The sequence below is a fragment of the Penicillium malachiteum genome (genome assembly GCF_028827825.1).
Source record: "Penicillium malachiteum strain IBT 17515 chromosome Unknown utg000005l:1.0-9002435.0:326005.0-9005861.0, whole genome shotgun sequence".
Taxonomy (NCBI): domain Eukaryota; kingdom Fungi; phylum Ascomycota; class Eurotiomycetes; order Eurotiales; family Aspergillaceae; genus Penicillium; species Penicillium malachiteum.
The window spans coordinates 8405379-8419810 of NW_026643099.1; the positions used below are offsets into that span (position 1 = coordinate 8405379).

A 14432-nucleotide genomic window follows, 5' to 3' on the forward strand; every position below is an offset into this window, starting at 1 on the left:
TTATCATCACGTAAAACTGCCGTGAGTGGATTTGCGGGAGGTGTCCCCAGAATATATAGAGCCAATGATATGATTCAAAGATGTACGTAATACGCAAAGGGAAAGAGAGGAAATGGGGATCTCCACTCATGTGCTCGGGAAGGAATTCGGGGGGGATCTGGGATATGCGGACAACCACGTTGTTGATGGAGCATGGCAAGAAAAAAAGGGGGGCAAAAGAAAAAAGGAAAGAAAAGATGGAGCGTCATCGGGATCGAATTCAAGATCAGGTTCCAAGAGGATGGAGAAAAAAAAACGCCGCCAACGTAGCCCGTGTCTTCGTGCCGCAATCCCCGCGGGGGAGACAAGTGTAGCTTGGAGTCATCCATCACGGTCTCCGTAATTCGGGACCTATAAGAATGATGGGATAGGATCTCGGGTGGGCCATGAGGGCCGTGAGGGCCGTGAGAACTTGGAGATGCTACTCCGTTATGTACTCCGGACATCGGCATTGGGGTCAACCTTGGAAAGAAGTTCGGGGGCCAAGAGTAGAAATAGGCAACTGAAACGAGTTTCATAAACGACATCTTTACTGCCAGTGCCAGTGTGTACGGCGGGTACTTCGTCTGCGCCGAATGTACATTATGATTTCGGTTGTACTTAACTCGGCTCCCTGTTGTTGAGAGCAGTTAGGAAAGTATTTGGGTTATCATTGAGAAAGGCAACGAATGAGAGTGAAGAACATAAATTCAGACCCTGACCCACCTTTTATGAACTTTCATTCCCCCGTAATTCCCCGTAGATGGGGTTGGGGATGGGATGTGAGAGGTCGGACGAGTTCCTCCATCAAGTAACAGATTAGTTGATCCTCCACCTTGATCCACGATTCAATCCTATGAGCCAACCATAGAGAATAGAGAAAGAAAACAATTAAAAGTGGGATAAGGAAAAGAATTAGAGAAAAATAGAGAAAAATAAAGAGAGAAAAAAAGAGGAGAACAAAATAGGAGAGTCAAGTACCCAGTTGTGGGTAAAGTCCCTTGAACCCTGCACAGTGTACTCAGTGTATTCTACTGTGTACAGTGTGAGTGTATGTGAGTGCCTTCATTATGTGGCCATCAACATTCTTCTCTCTCCGGAATTTCTCCAGTTTCTTTCTTCTCCCACGTTCCCCCCCGAATGCGGCACAAGACGTATGTGGCGTCTCCTCAAAACCAAATTAAACAATTAAACAATTAAAGAATTGTCAAAAAATGAATGAAAAATTCGCGGTTCGAAAACGAATGGTCTAATCCACTTGGTTAGACTTGGCATTTCATCGCCAGACCTGCACACAGAAGAAACCGAACTTCTCAGCCGCTATGCATCTGATCCTTTCCCAATATTCTCGCGAGACTTGCCTAGAGTGCCCACTTGCGACGTCACCCTCTTTTTTTCTGTTTTTATCATTTTTATTATTTTTTTATTATTTTTCTTTTTTTTTCTTTCCTGGCGCAACCGTACCAATGTACCCCCATGTACATGTTCCCCACTCTAGTGGGACTCTCCATGAGAACGGGCTCTCATGTAGGAGCATGAGAAACATACATAAGACTCGCATTCTCCCCAAGTCAAAGCTTTTCTTTTTTTCTCTTTCTTGTGTGTGTCCCTCTTTCTATTATTTTTTCCTCCCTTCTAGTATAAGGTTGAGGCTTCGCCATATTCACAAGCAAATATGCGGACAACTACCCTCGGTTTACGAGGCCGCCACCTCCATTGGGCTATCACATTCACTTCCGTCGTCGGTTTCTCCCTCTTCGGTTATGATCAGGGTTTGATGTCCGGTATTATCTCCGGTGATCCCTTTGATAATGAATTCCCTCCTTTGGCCGGTGACTCTGCGCACGTTCAGGTCCTCCGTGGTGCCGTTACCTCCTGTTACGAACTCGGCTGTTTCTTCGGTGCCATCTTCACTCTTATCTATGGTGAGCGTATCGGCCGAACTCCAATTCTGGTCGCTGGTGGTCTTCTCATGATTCTCGGTACTGTCATCTCTACTGCTTCTTTCGGTCCTCACTGGGGTCTGGGTCAGTTCGTTATCGGTCGTGTGATTTCCGGTCTCGGAAACGGTGCCGATACTGCTACTATCCCTGTCTGGCAGTCTGAGTGTTCGGCCGCCCACAAGCGTGGTTTCCTCGTCTGCTTCGAGGGTGCCATTATCGCCGTCGGTACCTTCATCGCCTACTGGATCGATTTCGGTCTCTCCTACGTCGACACCTCCGTCGCCTGGCGATTCCCCGTTGCTTTCCAGATCCTCTTTGCTATTCTGGTCAGTTTGGGTGGTTTGTGTCTGCCAGAATCCCCCCCGTTGGTTCATTATCAAGGGTCGCGAACAAGAAGCTTGTCAGGTTTTGGCCGCTCTCCACGACAGCAGCCCTGATGCTGAAGATGTCTTGACCGATATCAACCTCATGAAGGCTGATCTTCAGGCTCAGGAGGGTGCTAAGGGTAGCTGGAAGACTCTTTTCACTTTTGGCAAGACCCAGGAGTTCCAGCGTATGATGATTGGATGCTCTGGCCAGTTCTTCCAGCAATTCACTGGTTGCAATGCTGCTATCTACTACTCTACTCTGCTCTTCCAGAACGACTTGAACATTGAGGGTAAGCTCTCTCTGGTTCTGGGTGGTGTTTTCGCTACTGTCTACGCTTTGGCTACCATCCCATCTTTCTTCATGGTCGAGAATGTTGGTCGTCGTAACCTGTTCATGATTGGTTTCGCCGGTCAGGGTCTCAGTTTCATTATTACCATGGCCTGTCTGGCTGCTGGTGGCACTGAGAACTCCAAGGGTGCCGTCGTCGGTATCTTCCTCTTCATCTGCTTCTTCGCCTTTACTACGCTGCCTCTCCCCTGGATCTACCCTCCCGAGATCAACCCTCTCCGTACCCGTACCATGGCCGCCTCCGCCTCGACCTGTGTCAACTGGATTTGCAACTTCGCTGTGGTCATGTTCACTCCCGTGTTCTCTTCTGCTTCTCCTTGGGGTCTGTACCTCTTCTTCGCCTTGGTCAACTTCACCGCTCTGCCTTTCGCCTACTTCTTTTACCCGGAGACCGCTGGCCGTGATCTGGAGGAGATTGATATCATCTTCGCCAAGGCTCACGTCGAGGGCAAGTGGCCTTTCCAGGTTGCTGCCGAGATGCCCAAGCTCACTGTTGAGCAAATCATTCAGATGCAGCGTGAGCTTGGCCTTGACCAAAGCGAACCCAACACCATCAATGATAGCGAGAAGGCTACTGAGACTGGTCTCAGCAGCAGTGATAATGAGAAGGCTACTCACTCCGAGTAATTTGTTTTCCTTTTTTGCATATTGGAGGAAAAGAGTGGGCATATGTACATTCGGGCCCATTTGCTTCTGCATTTTCCATCCTGGAGACGGAAAGCATGAGGTCATGACCGCCCTGATGAAATTATAGAGTGTATTGGATGCTCGCATTATTTATTTTTATCATATTCCCTTATTGTCTTATTTGTCGACATGCGGTATTGGTTAATCGCCAATAACCTTTTATTTTGGCTGTCGAATATACATTATTTCATTCATTCTTGCATAAGTTCCAATTTTTCCATATTTCTTTTCTTTTACTAAGAATGAGAATGGCCCACACGGTCAGTTTCACATATTACATTCTCCACATTAAAAAGTGTTCGGAAAGACTCCGTCCCAAGTTTCCACTCTAGCACTGTATTTTCTGTAGTCATCCTTTATCCATTTTACCGAGCAACTACCAGTAGTTTATCCCAGGGGCAAAACATGTTAAACCATGGTTAAAATCCACACATGTCACGGTGCATTGAACTGAAAAAAAGCAGAAAACGCCTCCAAGCCACTCCCGTCAGCCTTAGTCAAGTCGTTTTTTGGTGGATCTAATTACGACGCCACGCGATTTTTAAACATTCTGGGCATTTCTGGGCGTACGTATGCAAGAGGTCTCAGATCACAAAAAGCCCTGTCCGAGTCTGTGCATGATCGTCGAGAATTTTCCGACGCTTATGTCTGAGTTTATGTATGTCCGTTGTATTCCGTAGAACTACGGGAGAACATGGCCTAAATGGGGCAATGTACCAGTGATCATCTTCTCTCTGCCAGTAGGACTTTTAGAATGTCGAGTCATAATATCTTAAGGTTATACTCGGATTATAATCTGCATTTACTCCGCTCAGATGGCTCGGCCCTCTCAAACTCCTTGTTTTTCACCCTGATATTAACCTTGGATGTTCAAGTAAGTATGCCGTGCAGAACAACGAATGATTCCACTGCTATAATGTCTGTGCTAGTTTCTAGGTACATACGGAATAAGCCCGTTAGATCATGGCGAGTAAGTGCCCTGGTCCCGCACTGACATGGAGTTAATGCGTTATTACGTAGCACATGCGAGCTACCTAATCCTACAGGGGTAAGCTCAATAGAGAAGGTAGGCCACGGAGTTTTTTGTTCCGAGTTTGCTTTCAAATGTTCACTGTGGAGTACTATTAGCTTGAAGGATTGTTTACATCTATCGGATGAATCTTTCAAGTCTCGGGTTATGTCTACATTGAGATGACTCCATACTTGATTCTTGAATCTGGAATATGCATGGCATTCTTACGCCATCATATCATCTGACTAGTTATTTCAGAGTAAGGGAAGAGGCATGGCAAGATAGGACTCAGTTCAGCACAAACATTTGAATATTGTAGAGATGTTTGATAAGATGATATGAGTAAACTCCCAGACTGTAAACTACGCTGAGAGCAACTACCTATGGTAATGTAGGTGCTCATAAAGCGGCAACTGGGGACCCACTGCTAAATTAGTGGATACAAAGAAGTGCCGACTTCGTATGAATTCAGTGGACGAGGGATTTTCTCGGAGCACGATGGATCACACTTGTTGAATAAGAGGGGCGGATAAACGGTTTGCTTTTCTGGTTGTTGGATAATCGTTCATGATATGGTGGATCTAAGTAGGCAGACTAGCTGTGCTCTGATTGACCTGGATTGGTGTAGATGTAATGTAACTTTCTGAGCTTCTATAATTTCTAGATTTTCGTTTATCAGATTTATTGAGATGAGACATTTAATGGACTCTATGACTATCCTATGGTTTGATACAATTTCAAGGAATAGGAGGAAACAATATGGTCAAACATCTTGGAATCAGTGGGAACATGGATTTTACCACTCGAAGTTGGATGATTTAAACTATGCGAGACTTCAATGCACATGGATATGTTTAAGAGACAATACAGCAGCAATCGAGAAATCTGGGATATACTGTAGGCCATGTGAGGTCCGCACATTACTCGTAGTTGGCCATCTATGCACTATCATCTGTAACCTTGGGATGAGACTTGATCCTACTGCCTATAGTTTTAAGACAAAAAGCATATTTACCAGATACCCAACAGGCTAGAAGCTTTGAGATTGACATTGATGTTTTCACCTTGGATCTACCCAAGTTTTAGGATGAAAGACATAGTAACGAGTGATGGGCTCGGGCGACGCATCAATGGTTCAAGTTGAGCTACCTCGGGAGACATGCGCATGTGTTTTGATCAACAGAAAATCACTGGACTAATAGCATAGCCAGTAAAGCTGATTTTTGTGGACTCATACCTACTACCTACCTAGAAGGTATTAGTATGTAGTAGGTAGGAGTCCATCATGGGTAACAGCTCCAGCCAAGCTCAGAGTAGTCACGGTGGATCCAGGGTGATGCAGGCTGAACTATATTTCTCGGCAAAGCCTGAAACATAACATGATCTGGCACAGTAGCTTGCTGCAGTATTTTCCAGAGTGGGGCAATGTATTCTGTGTCCAAGCAGTATAGCTAGTGAGACACGGCTTGACCCGATGAACTGGTGGATCGACACTGCCAGGAGCTATGTGACGGTGGATATTAAATCCACTGTGTATGCAGATTGCGAACTTTGCGTCATCGGATCCTACCTATAGCCCCGCTATTTAACATTCAATGTTAAAGCAGCTTGAGGTATCTTAGTTACCTAGGTTAGAGTTATGCCGATGGGATGAGAGACTCATCCCATCTTTCTTGTCCCATCTCATAGAATATGATGGGACCTAGGAGGTGCAGTATTCTGTACAGCCTAGGTAACTTGAAGCTTTCAAACCCATTGAAAGGTAGTTACGTCCAATCTTGAGGTCTTTGCTGCACATGTATTCAAATGTTCGAGGCAGATTGCAGCCGCGAGGTATGTATGGTGGGGTAGATGAAACCGGAACAGGAACAACCTTGGGCAACAAACTTCCAATGTTTCTCCTCCAAGGTGGGGCAATTTATGCATTACTCTGACACGTCACCAATTTCCAGCTTTAAATATAAAAGTTTTAAATATAAAAGTTGGGCCATGTCAGGTTGTCTGTCTGTGGAGTAGTCTTTTAAGTGTCTTCTTCATCCCGAAGTCGATGTCGTTTTCCAAATCGATCCTACATCCATGAATCTCATAATCACCTGCCCAGGTGGACGGCAATAGAGATAATTCTTCAATCAAAAAAAGACAGGGGAATTTGCTCTCTCCGCAAATTTGGAAAGGCCCTAGAGCATTTAAGTCAACTTTGGAACCATGTCTGAAAATGCTAGCGAATGCCTACCACTGGCAGGAATATGCGAGCAAAATCTCACAAGTCCCTCAATCGATGATTCTTTTAGCCACTCATCGGACATTGGAGACTCAGATGCAGGCGCAACACTTAACCGAAGTAAAAGCGATCAGTGCTCATACATGTATCGCTATTTACCTCTACCATCGCGTGCAATTCGCTTGCTCCGCTTGATGCCACATGATGATGAGTACCACGGAGGTTGATGGATATGCTTTCTGCATGGCATTGAGCTCGCCACAATTGGGTCTGCTTGCGGAAGTGTCAGCAAGCGTACAAAGCATAGCCAGCTCAGTAACATTCCTCATTCGTGGTGCAGCATTTCGATCCAAAAGAGTTCCAATTCCATTGACCGGATAAGTTTCCCTCTCTGTGAGGCCTCTTGGCGAGCTGATTGATCTCTACCATGCACATAGAGCGACTATATTACACGATAAGATTTTCGCCCTACTAGGCATGAGTTCTGACGACCCCATATCTGCCGGCCTGGTACCAGATTATACGGTGCCCTGGAAACCCCTCTTTGAACAACTGATCAGATTCATTCTTGGTCAAAGGCTGTTTGTGAAAACCTGGAACGATACGGAGATGGCAGTGGTCAAGGGTAGTGGCCATATCATTGGACAAATATACCACGTCGGAAGCAGTAGCGATAGTGACAGAGAAAAAGGGTATGTGAGAGCTCGTGTGAGGAACAAGTCAGGTGTTCTGAAACGATTAATTCAGTGGAATCGATCACCTTCAATCAAGTCCGTCCAAGTTGGTGATATAATCTGCCTCATGGATGGGGCCCCAAACTCGATGATTCTTAGACCACGCGGAGATTTCTTCTCTATAGTCCTGATCATGGCTTCTGGTCTGGAAGGAAAGTCTCAAGGGCGTGTCTTCTGCGACCTCCTACTTGTTTGGGATTGGAATGCAGGAGATTCAAAAGACCAGCAGCTTTTTGAAACAGTTATGAAAAGTCGTGCATCTGAATTCGTTGAAACAGAGCCGTCGGGTCATTTCAAGCTGGAAAGTGTCGAAAGAGCATTGGGAATGGTAACTGTGTTGGAAGAGGTACAAGAGTGGTTTGCAGTAAGTAAGTGGCTTGCGGAATTCGTGAAGAGATATGAAACGCAACTTGGTGAACACAATCCACATATACTAGCATGTAAAAGGAAACTCGAGAAACTACTAGCACCTAGGTACATAGAACTATATCCGGCCCAGGAGGATTTGGACTCGGACCACACAATGGACTAAGGCCTTGGTCCTTCAAATGTTAGCTCTGCACACATATCGTGATGTAGCGACCTTCCTCACTTCACACTGCCACACACATGCAGTAGCACATGCATATTTCATCACCATCCTCCATCCATCTAGGTATGTAGTAAGAACTCTAGATGTAAGCCTTTTTCTCCTGATAAATGGGGCTTCAAGTTTCAAGTTCTGACTGTACGTGCATTCCAAGGTTAGTATTTACCTATATAAGGATACAGCCCTGGAGGCAACATTCAGACACTGGCACTCAAGGTGTCGAACATTTGAAGGGTCCTATGTATGCTCACGCCTAGATAGCCTTCAACTTGAACTTATATTCATACCTATTCCTCTCTTACTAAGTACCGACCCAGGGCATTTGGTCAAGACTCGGACGGATTAGCTTCAAACGATGACCCACAGGGATCTACCTGAGTAATCTATATAAGGTGAAGCTAATGCTGATAAATGACTCTAGAATGGACTCACGGCCTACTAATTGTTTGATAAAGTTTAGTATTTCCATGGAATAATTAAACATATTGCATAGTATCTAGAGATCGCCCATTAATGTGATCTCAGGCTTATGGGTACTGCTAATCGGGATCCACGTTAGCTGCAGGGCGACAGGGACTAGTGGGTCACCTGTCAAAACTGTGAATATTTGATGACTGCAGAACCTGAATGATATGAGAGTATTTCTACATGATAGAAACCTCTATAAGAATTAGTCGTCACCTCCATAGCCCCTGTAAGTCGCTTAGGCCTCGGGGGCTTTGCCGTGTCTGTGCGGTCGCAAAGAAGGTCGACATGGGACCCAAGGCCTTATAGAGGTCAATCATCATACCCTGTAGAGAAGAATATACAAGGAGAAGAGAGAGAAAAAAGATATAAGTAGTCTTTAATGATAAAATTCATTGTCAATATATTAATACGGCATGATAGATCCACAAATAAACATGGATTAATCTATTGTGGGGGCCGTGTGATCCCCGGTCACCTGGTCTCCCCGCAGAAACTCCAGGTTTCATGGTTTTTCCTCCTTCCGGGGTTAACATCTCATATGGAATCCCCCATGCGCCTGCTACGCCATGCGCTCTCGAACTGGCTGGTTGGTAAAACCCATCATTTTAACTTATTTTGACTAACGCCATGCAGCTTAACATGCCGAACTCGAAAGCTCAAATGTATCATCCCTTCGCGCACCTGACCCAACACCCTGGCTAATGCACACTCATAGGCGATGAACAAAAGCCTGAATGCTCACAATGTCGCAAGGGTGGTCGAGAATGTCGTCCCAGCGAAGGTATTGTGTTTCGCCACCAGCAGAACGCATCTATGAATAAGGATCCTGCGTCAACACCGGAAGGTCGTGGCAATCTGAAGGGTTTCTATTCGTACAAGAACACATTTGATAAGGATAGTGTTTGGCTTGACATTCCAAAACACGGTAGGCCTTACATCCCCCACTATACAAGGGAATACCTGTTGATTTTCTTTCAGTCATCTTTGTCGACAATTCTGATCCATACGCCGATGACCTCGAGACCTCTTTAGCCGAATCCAGTGCGATGGCCTTGGCCCAATCGCGAAATCAGAGATGGGGTAGTGGTTCAAGGGCAAGTGACGCAGAAACACATGGCCTGGAAGCCTTGTCTGCGGTCGCAAGCCATGATCGCTTCCCATATTCTCCTCTAGATCATCCCTCCGTCTCCGATAGCGTCTCATACCCCTCCCCAAGCCGATCGCGCGGCAGTGCCATGCCTCCTCCCACATCTCCCTCCATGTCCTTATCCGCCAGCAGTAATAACACCAACATCAACTTCCTCCTTAACCCGTCCCACTCTTTATCTCCATCGGTCGACTCCACAGCCCTTCATGGTGTTGATCAAAGGAGTACTTCGCTTCCCTCGAGACCTGCCGCGGTTCACACACCCGTAGAGCACCAACTAGATTGTAATGCCGAAACAGACTTCGAAGTGGCATTCCTGTTGCGCCACTATTCAGAAGGACCAGGCTTATGGTATGATAATTGTTGAGAACCTTTTGGCTAGTGCGCATCATTGATTAGATATCTTTTCTTCGCAGGATGGATCTGTTTGATCTGGGAACATACTTCGCATCATATGTTCCAGTAAGAGCAATGTCCAACCCTTTACTTAAGTACGCCGCTTGCGCTTATGCCGCAAAGCAACTCGGTCGCGTCAAGGGCGCCAAGGCAAAGATGGGCGGTGTCTGCTCACGGCAAGCCGCCATGGAGACTTGGCCTGGGAAAGATGATGATTTCCTCTGGCATGGAGCCAAGTATTATGAAAAGGCCATCCAGCTGCTCATGAAAGAGTTGCAACCTGATGCAGAGGGGCCGCCTCCGCTGAGCACACCCGAAGCTTTTGGGCAATGGCAGGCTGCGGAGCTTTGTGGTGATGGGCAGAACCCTCGGAAGCGACGACGGCGATTGTCAAATAGTCGGCTTTCGCGTGGTGTTCATTCGGATGAGGTGCTGGCAGCGACTGCCATCTTATCAGTATATGAGTTTCTTGACGCGACCGGGCCGGCTTGGAATCGGCATTTAAGCGGTGTCAAATCGTTGCTTGATGTAGCTGAGGTTGGGATCATGCCATTAGAGTCTCAGTCCGCGGATGGAGACAGTCCGTATCATACAATAAGGAAGTCTGGTCTTCCCAGGGCGCGAAAGGCGGCATTTTGGAACTTTGCGCGACAGGACTATCTGGCTGCTTGTAAGTGATTGAACCTCGTTTCTTCTTCTTCTATTTTCTGAAACATACCCGCTGACAATCCTCTCAGTCATCAATGAGTGCCATACGAGACTTAACACTGAAGACCTAGTCCTTTGGACCGAGGCTGGTCTGCGAATGGATCACATGGGATTTGTGCGTCCTAGTAATATGGCAGCGGCAGGATACCCGGAAGGCGATGATTTCATGAAAGAAGATACCATCTGCAACGCCTTGGTCTGGATCTTATCGAAGATCGTCAACTTCATCAGTTCCGGCGATAACTTAACCATGAACGATAACCAATCCGTCGACAGCGGGCCTCTGGGCATATCGCAGCAGGTTCTTCTTGAACGATGGTACCGACTTGAAGCGGAGTTAGATGCATGGTACAGAGGCTTGCCAGACACATTTCGCGCGAGTGCACGGATTGAACCATCGCAGTTATCACATTGTCACTCCTCCAAAGAAGCTAGTGATTTGGTCACCCTGCAAGAAGTGTGGCATAGTATCCCCATGTGTGCATCCAGCATGCAACATTATCATATGGCACGGATCCTGCTTTTAATTAATAAACCGCATGAATCGACCAGTCGGCGGAACACAATCACCCTCCGACTTCAATCATATCGCTCCATCGAGGCTGAGATCGGGTTCCACAGTCGTGAGATCGTCGGCATTGCTCTTTCTCGTCCCGATGGCAGTGTGCGGATTAATTCGCTGCAACCACTCTTTGTTAGTGGACAGTGTCTGACTGATCCGCGAGAGCGCCGAGTTATCATTCGGTTACTGAGAGCTATTGAGGCGGATTTGGGCTGGGCTACCGAGTACCGGGTTCAACAGTTGCTTAAAGAGTGGAACTGGGATGAGAGCTTTCTTCAACCGGCAGGTAGTTGAGTAGCAGTGTGTTTTGATCAGACGAATTTCAACCATCTCGAAGAATGGATAGGAAAATCTCCATTGTCCACGCCTTCTGTGTCACTAGATACTGAAAGTGACAACACCGCGACGCTCGTTACTATTGATGAGCAACACATGTTCAGACCCTGATTGTGAGGAGGCCGTCCCCCCTCAACCCGCCGAATCACACGGCATTTGCTCGAAGCCCTGCAACAGGCACCAAGGGCTCATTCAACAAAGGGATGCCCCCTGTCCGTTCATGCAGGGTCACATCATGAACGAGAAATCAGTAATATATCCCATATAGCATAGCATATCAGCCAGACCTGTTTGGAATTTAGGTAAATTCAAATTCAATAATCATAATCAGAATCGAAAGTGAACTGAAAATTTCCTCCTCCTCTGGCATGAGATTCAAGTTCTGCAGTTCTCGGTCAAGTTTCCTTCTGCACGGCCCAGGTTGCATCATATCCGAGTGATTTCGGCAGGTTTATTCGGACCGTCACTACTAGTACCCGATGTGTACGTCATTAGACTCTGTTATCTAGTCTAGTGGACTTGGTATTTGAATCCACTCATATTATAAAGCTTGATTCTTTCAATTTTCATTTTGATATGATCTTCCTCTATCTTTCCATCCTGGTTTCATGATTATAAAGTCACCGCTATTCTCTATCACTTACACCAGTTGACAGTGGCAGGTTTCCCGAACCGGCATTCTCTCCGCATTTTGAACTAGATCTGCTTATGCCAAGAAATTTTCTTCGGATTTCTTCCGGATTACCTGAAGAATATAGGGTAGATTGACGAATTCGGTAATTGTGAAGCCGGGAAAGCAGGTATCGCGGTATGCATGGTTCTAGACGCGGGGTGAATGTCGGATAAAAGGGATAAAGTGCGGGGGATGATCAGCATAAAAGGAGACCTTGAGATGAATCTAGTTTACAAAAGCATTTAATACGGACTGCAGAGTAGCACACTCACGCTGAGTCTAAGGAGAATACAACTTGGATACTATTTAGTGAATTCGACATCATGTCTGTGGATTCGGATGTCCTCATCATTGGAGCTGGATTCTCAGGTATTGGGTTCGCTGTTCAACTGCAGAACCAGTATCCGAAAGCAACATATGAGATTCTAGAGAAAGCAGAGAATATTGGTGGAACGTGGTGGGTGAATACATACCCAGGTTGTGGTTGCGATGTAAGCACTGACACCAAGAAACGTTGCTAGGGAACTGTAGAGAATGACTGACCTTGTCTAGGTAGCGTCGCACTTTTACTCATTCTCATTTGAGTTAAATCCAAACTGGAGCTGCAAGTTCGCACCACAGCGCGAGATAGTAGAATATCTCCAATCGGTCGCAAAGAAATATGATATTCCGAGCCATGTGCGCTTCTCATCCATTGTTCAGCGTGCGGTGTTTGATGAAAGTACTGGGACCTGGGTCGTCACTGTGCTTGATGGTCTGACAGGATCGGTATATGAGAAACGAGCCAGGATACTTATTTCAGCTGTCGGTGCTCTGTCAGTGCCACGGGACTGTGAGATCAAAGGTGCAGAGCGGTATCAGGGGATGCTGTTTCACTCTGCGCGATGGGATCATTCATTTGACTGGGCTGGGAAGGATGTAGTCGTTGTCGGTATGCTTTTCTTCACATTTCGTTTCATATCCAAAGACGCTCGCAGTGTGGTTAGCTAATAAGTCAAAGGAAATGGATGCAGCGCTACTCAATTCGTCCCTGTCATCAGCGAAGGACCCAACAGCGTCAAGAGCCTAGTTCAATTTAGTCGCCAACCTCACTGGCTTGCTGAACGCCCAAACCCAACGTATACACGAACATTCCAATGGATGATGCGCTACATGCCTTTTGCGATGCGACTGTATCGATTCTACCTGTATGCCAATATGGAGAAGGACTTCCTCGGCTTTTATCAAGAAACAGGAGGACAGATTCGCGAAGACCTGAAACGCACAAGGATCGAGTACTTGAAACGAACTGCACCGGAGAAGTATCACGATGCTTTAATCCCGTGCACCGAGATAGGGTGTAAGCGGAAGGTCGAGGATACGGGGTATCTGGCTTGTTTACATCGAGAGAATGTGGAATTGGTGCACTCGGATGGTATCCAGGAGATTACTGAGAATGGAGTTCGTACTCTCTCTGGACGAGAAGTTCATGCGGATGCTATCATTCTTGCTACAGGGTTCCAGACACAGCAGCTTCTGTATCCTATGGAGATAATCGGTGAGAAGGGAGTTACACTAAACGAGCATGTATGTTCTTGCTATTCTATTGGCCTTGTGAGAATGATTACTGACTATATCACAGTGGGAGAACTTTTCATTGGGGTCGCCTCAGGCTTACTATGGGACTTGTATCTCTGAGTTCCCGAATTTCTTCATTCTTATGGGTCCTAATACCACGACTGGTCATCTATCTGTGATTTACTCAACAGAATGCGAGATCAATTTCTCGTTACGAGTTCTGCGACCGATCCTGCGTTCACTATACCCCTCCAAGATATGGTCCGCACTCACATACCCCTTCTCTAGCCTCTTGCCTACAGCGCCAAACACTGTCGCGGTCACATCAGCTGCTGAGCAGGCAGATAATCATTGGATCCAAAGTGCGGCCAGTAAATTAGTCTGGGCGACCGGGTGCAGCAGTTGGTACGTTGATTCCCGAACAGGACGAAACACGATGCTCTATCCAGATTGGCAATTCAATTACTGGCTACGAAGCATCTTTGTACCCCTATCACGGGACTTTGTGTTCAAGGGCAGTGCAATGCAATTACCACAGGCTGATAAGAGTGAGAAATAACGTAAAGCGAATAAGAATTCTGGATTTTCGGTTGTAGGTGCTGGGATGGGGAGGGGGGGGGGGATCGGCATCGCCGTTGCGGTCGGACTCATGTGTGAATCGCAC

At 46.5% G+C, this 14432-nt stretch overlaps 4 protein-coding genes across 4 annotated transcripts; all 4 read left to right on the forward strand.

Annotated features, from left to right (window-relative positions):
• Positions 1 to 1693: 1693 nt before the first annotated feature.
• mfsA (glucose-inactivated glycerol proton symporter STL1) lies at positions 1694 to 3305 on the forward strand (the record flags this gene model as incomplete). Its single annotated transcript, XM_057096558.1, has 2 exons — positions 1694 to 2287; positions 2343 to 3305. The coding sequence occupies 2 exons, from the start codon at positions 1694 to 1696 to the stop codon at positions 3303 to 3305; spliced, it is 1557 nt and encodes a 518-aa protein (XP_056942529.1).
• Positions 3306 to 7465: 4160 nt separating this feature from the next.
• N7483_013132 (uncharacterized protein) lies at positions 7466 to 7864 on the forward strand (the record flags this gene model as incomplete). The annotated part of the gene is made up of 2 exons (XM_057096559.1): positions 7466 to 7700; positions 7815 to 7864. The coding sequence occupies 2 exons, from the start codon at positions 7466 to 7468 to the stop codon at positions 7862 to 7864; spliced, it is 285 nt and encodes a 94-aa protein (XP_056942530.1).
• A 1091-nt stretch (positions 7865 to 8955) lies between these two features.
• On the forward strand, positions 8956 to 11496 carry N7483_013133 (uncharacterized protein; the record flags this gene model as incomplete). The annotated part of the gene is made up of 6 exons (XM_057096560.1): positions 8956 to 8975; positions 9023 to 9051; positions 9105 to 9314; positions 9368 to 9887; positions 9953 to 10602; positions 10670 to 11496. 6 exons carry the CDS (start codon positions 8956 to 8958, stop codon positions 11494 to 11496), a joined length of 2256 nt encoding a protein of 751 aa, XP_056942531.1.
• Positions 11497 to 12534: 1038 nt separating this feature from the next.
• N7483_013134 (flavin-containing monooxygenase) lies at positions 12535 to 14327 on the forward strand (the record flags this gene model as incomplete). The annotated part of the gene is made up of 4 exons (XM_057096561.1): positions 12535 to 12672; positions 12764 to 13142; positions 13212 to 13777; positions 13839 to 14327. The coding sequence occupies 4 exons, from the start codon at positions 12535 to 12537 to the stop codon at positions 14325 to 14327; spliced, it is 1572 nt and encodes a 523-aa protein (XP_056942532.1).
• Positions 14328 to 14432: the final 105 nt, after the last annotated feature.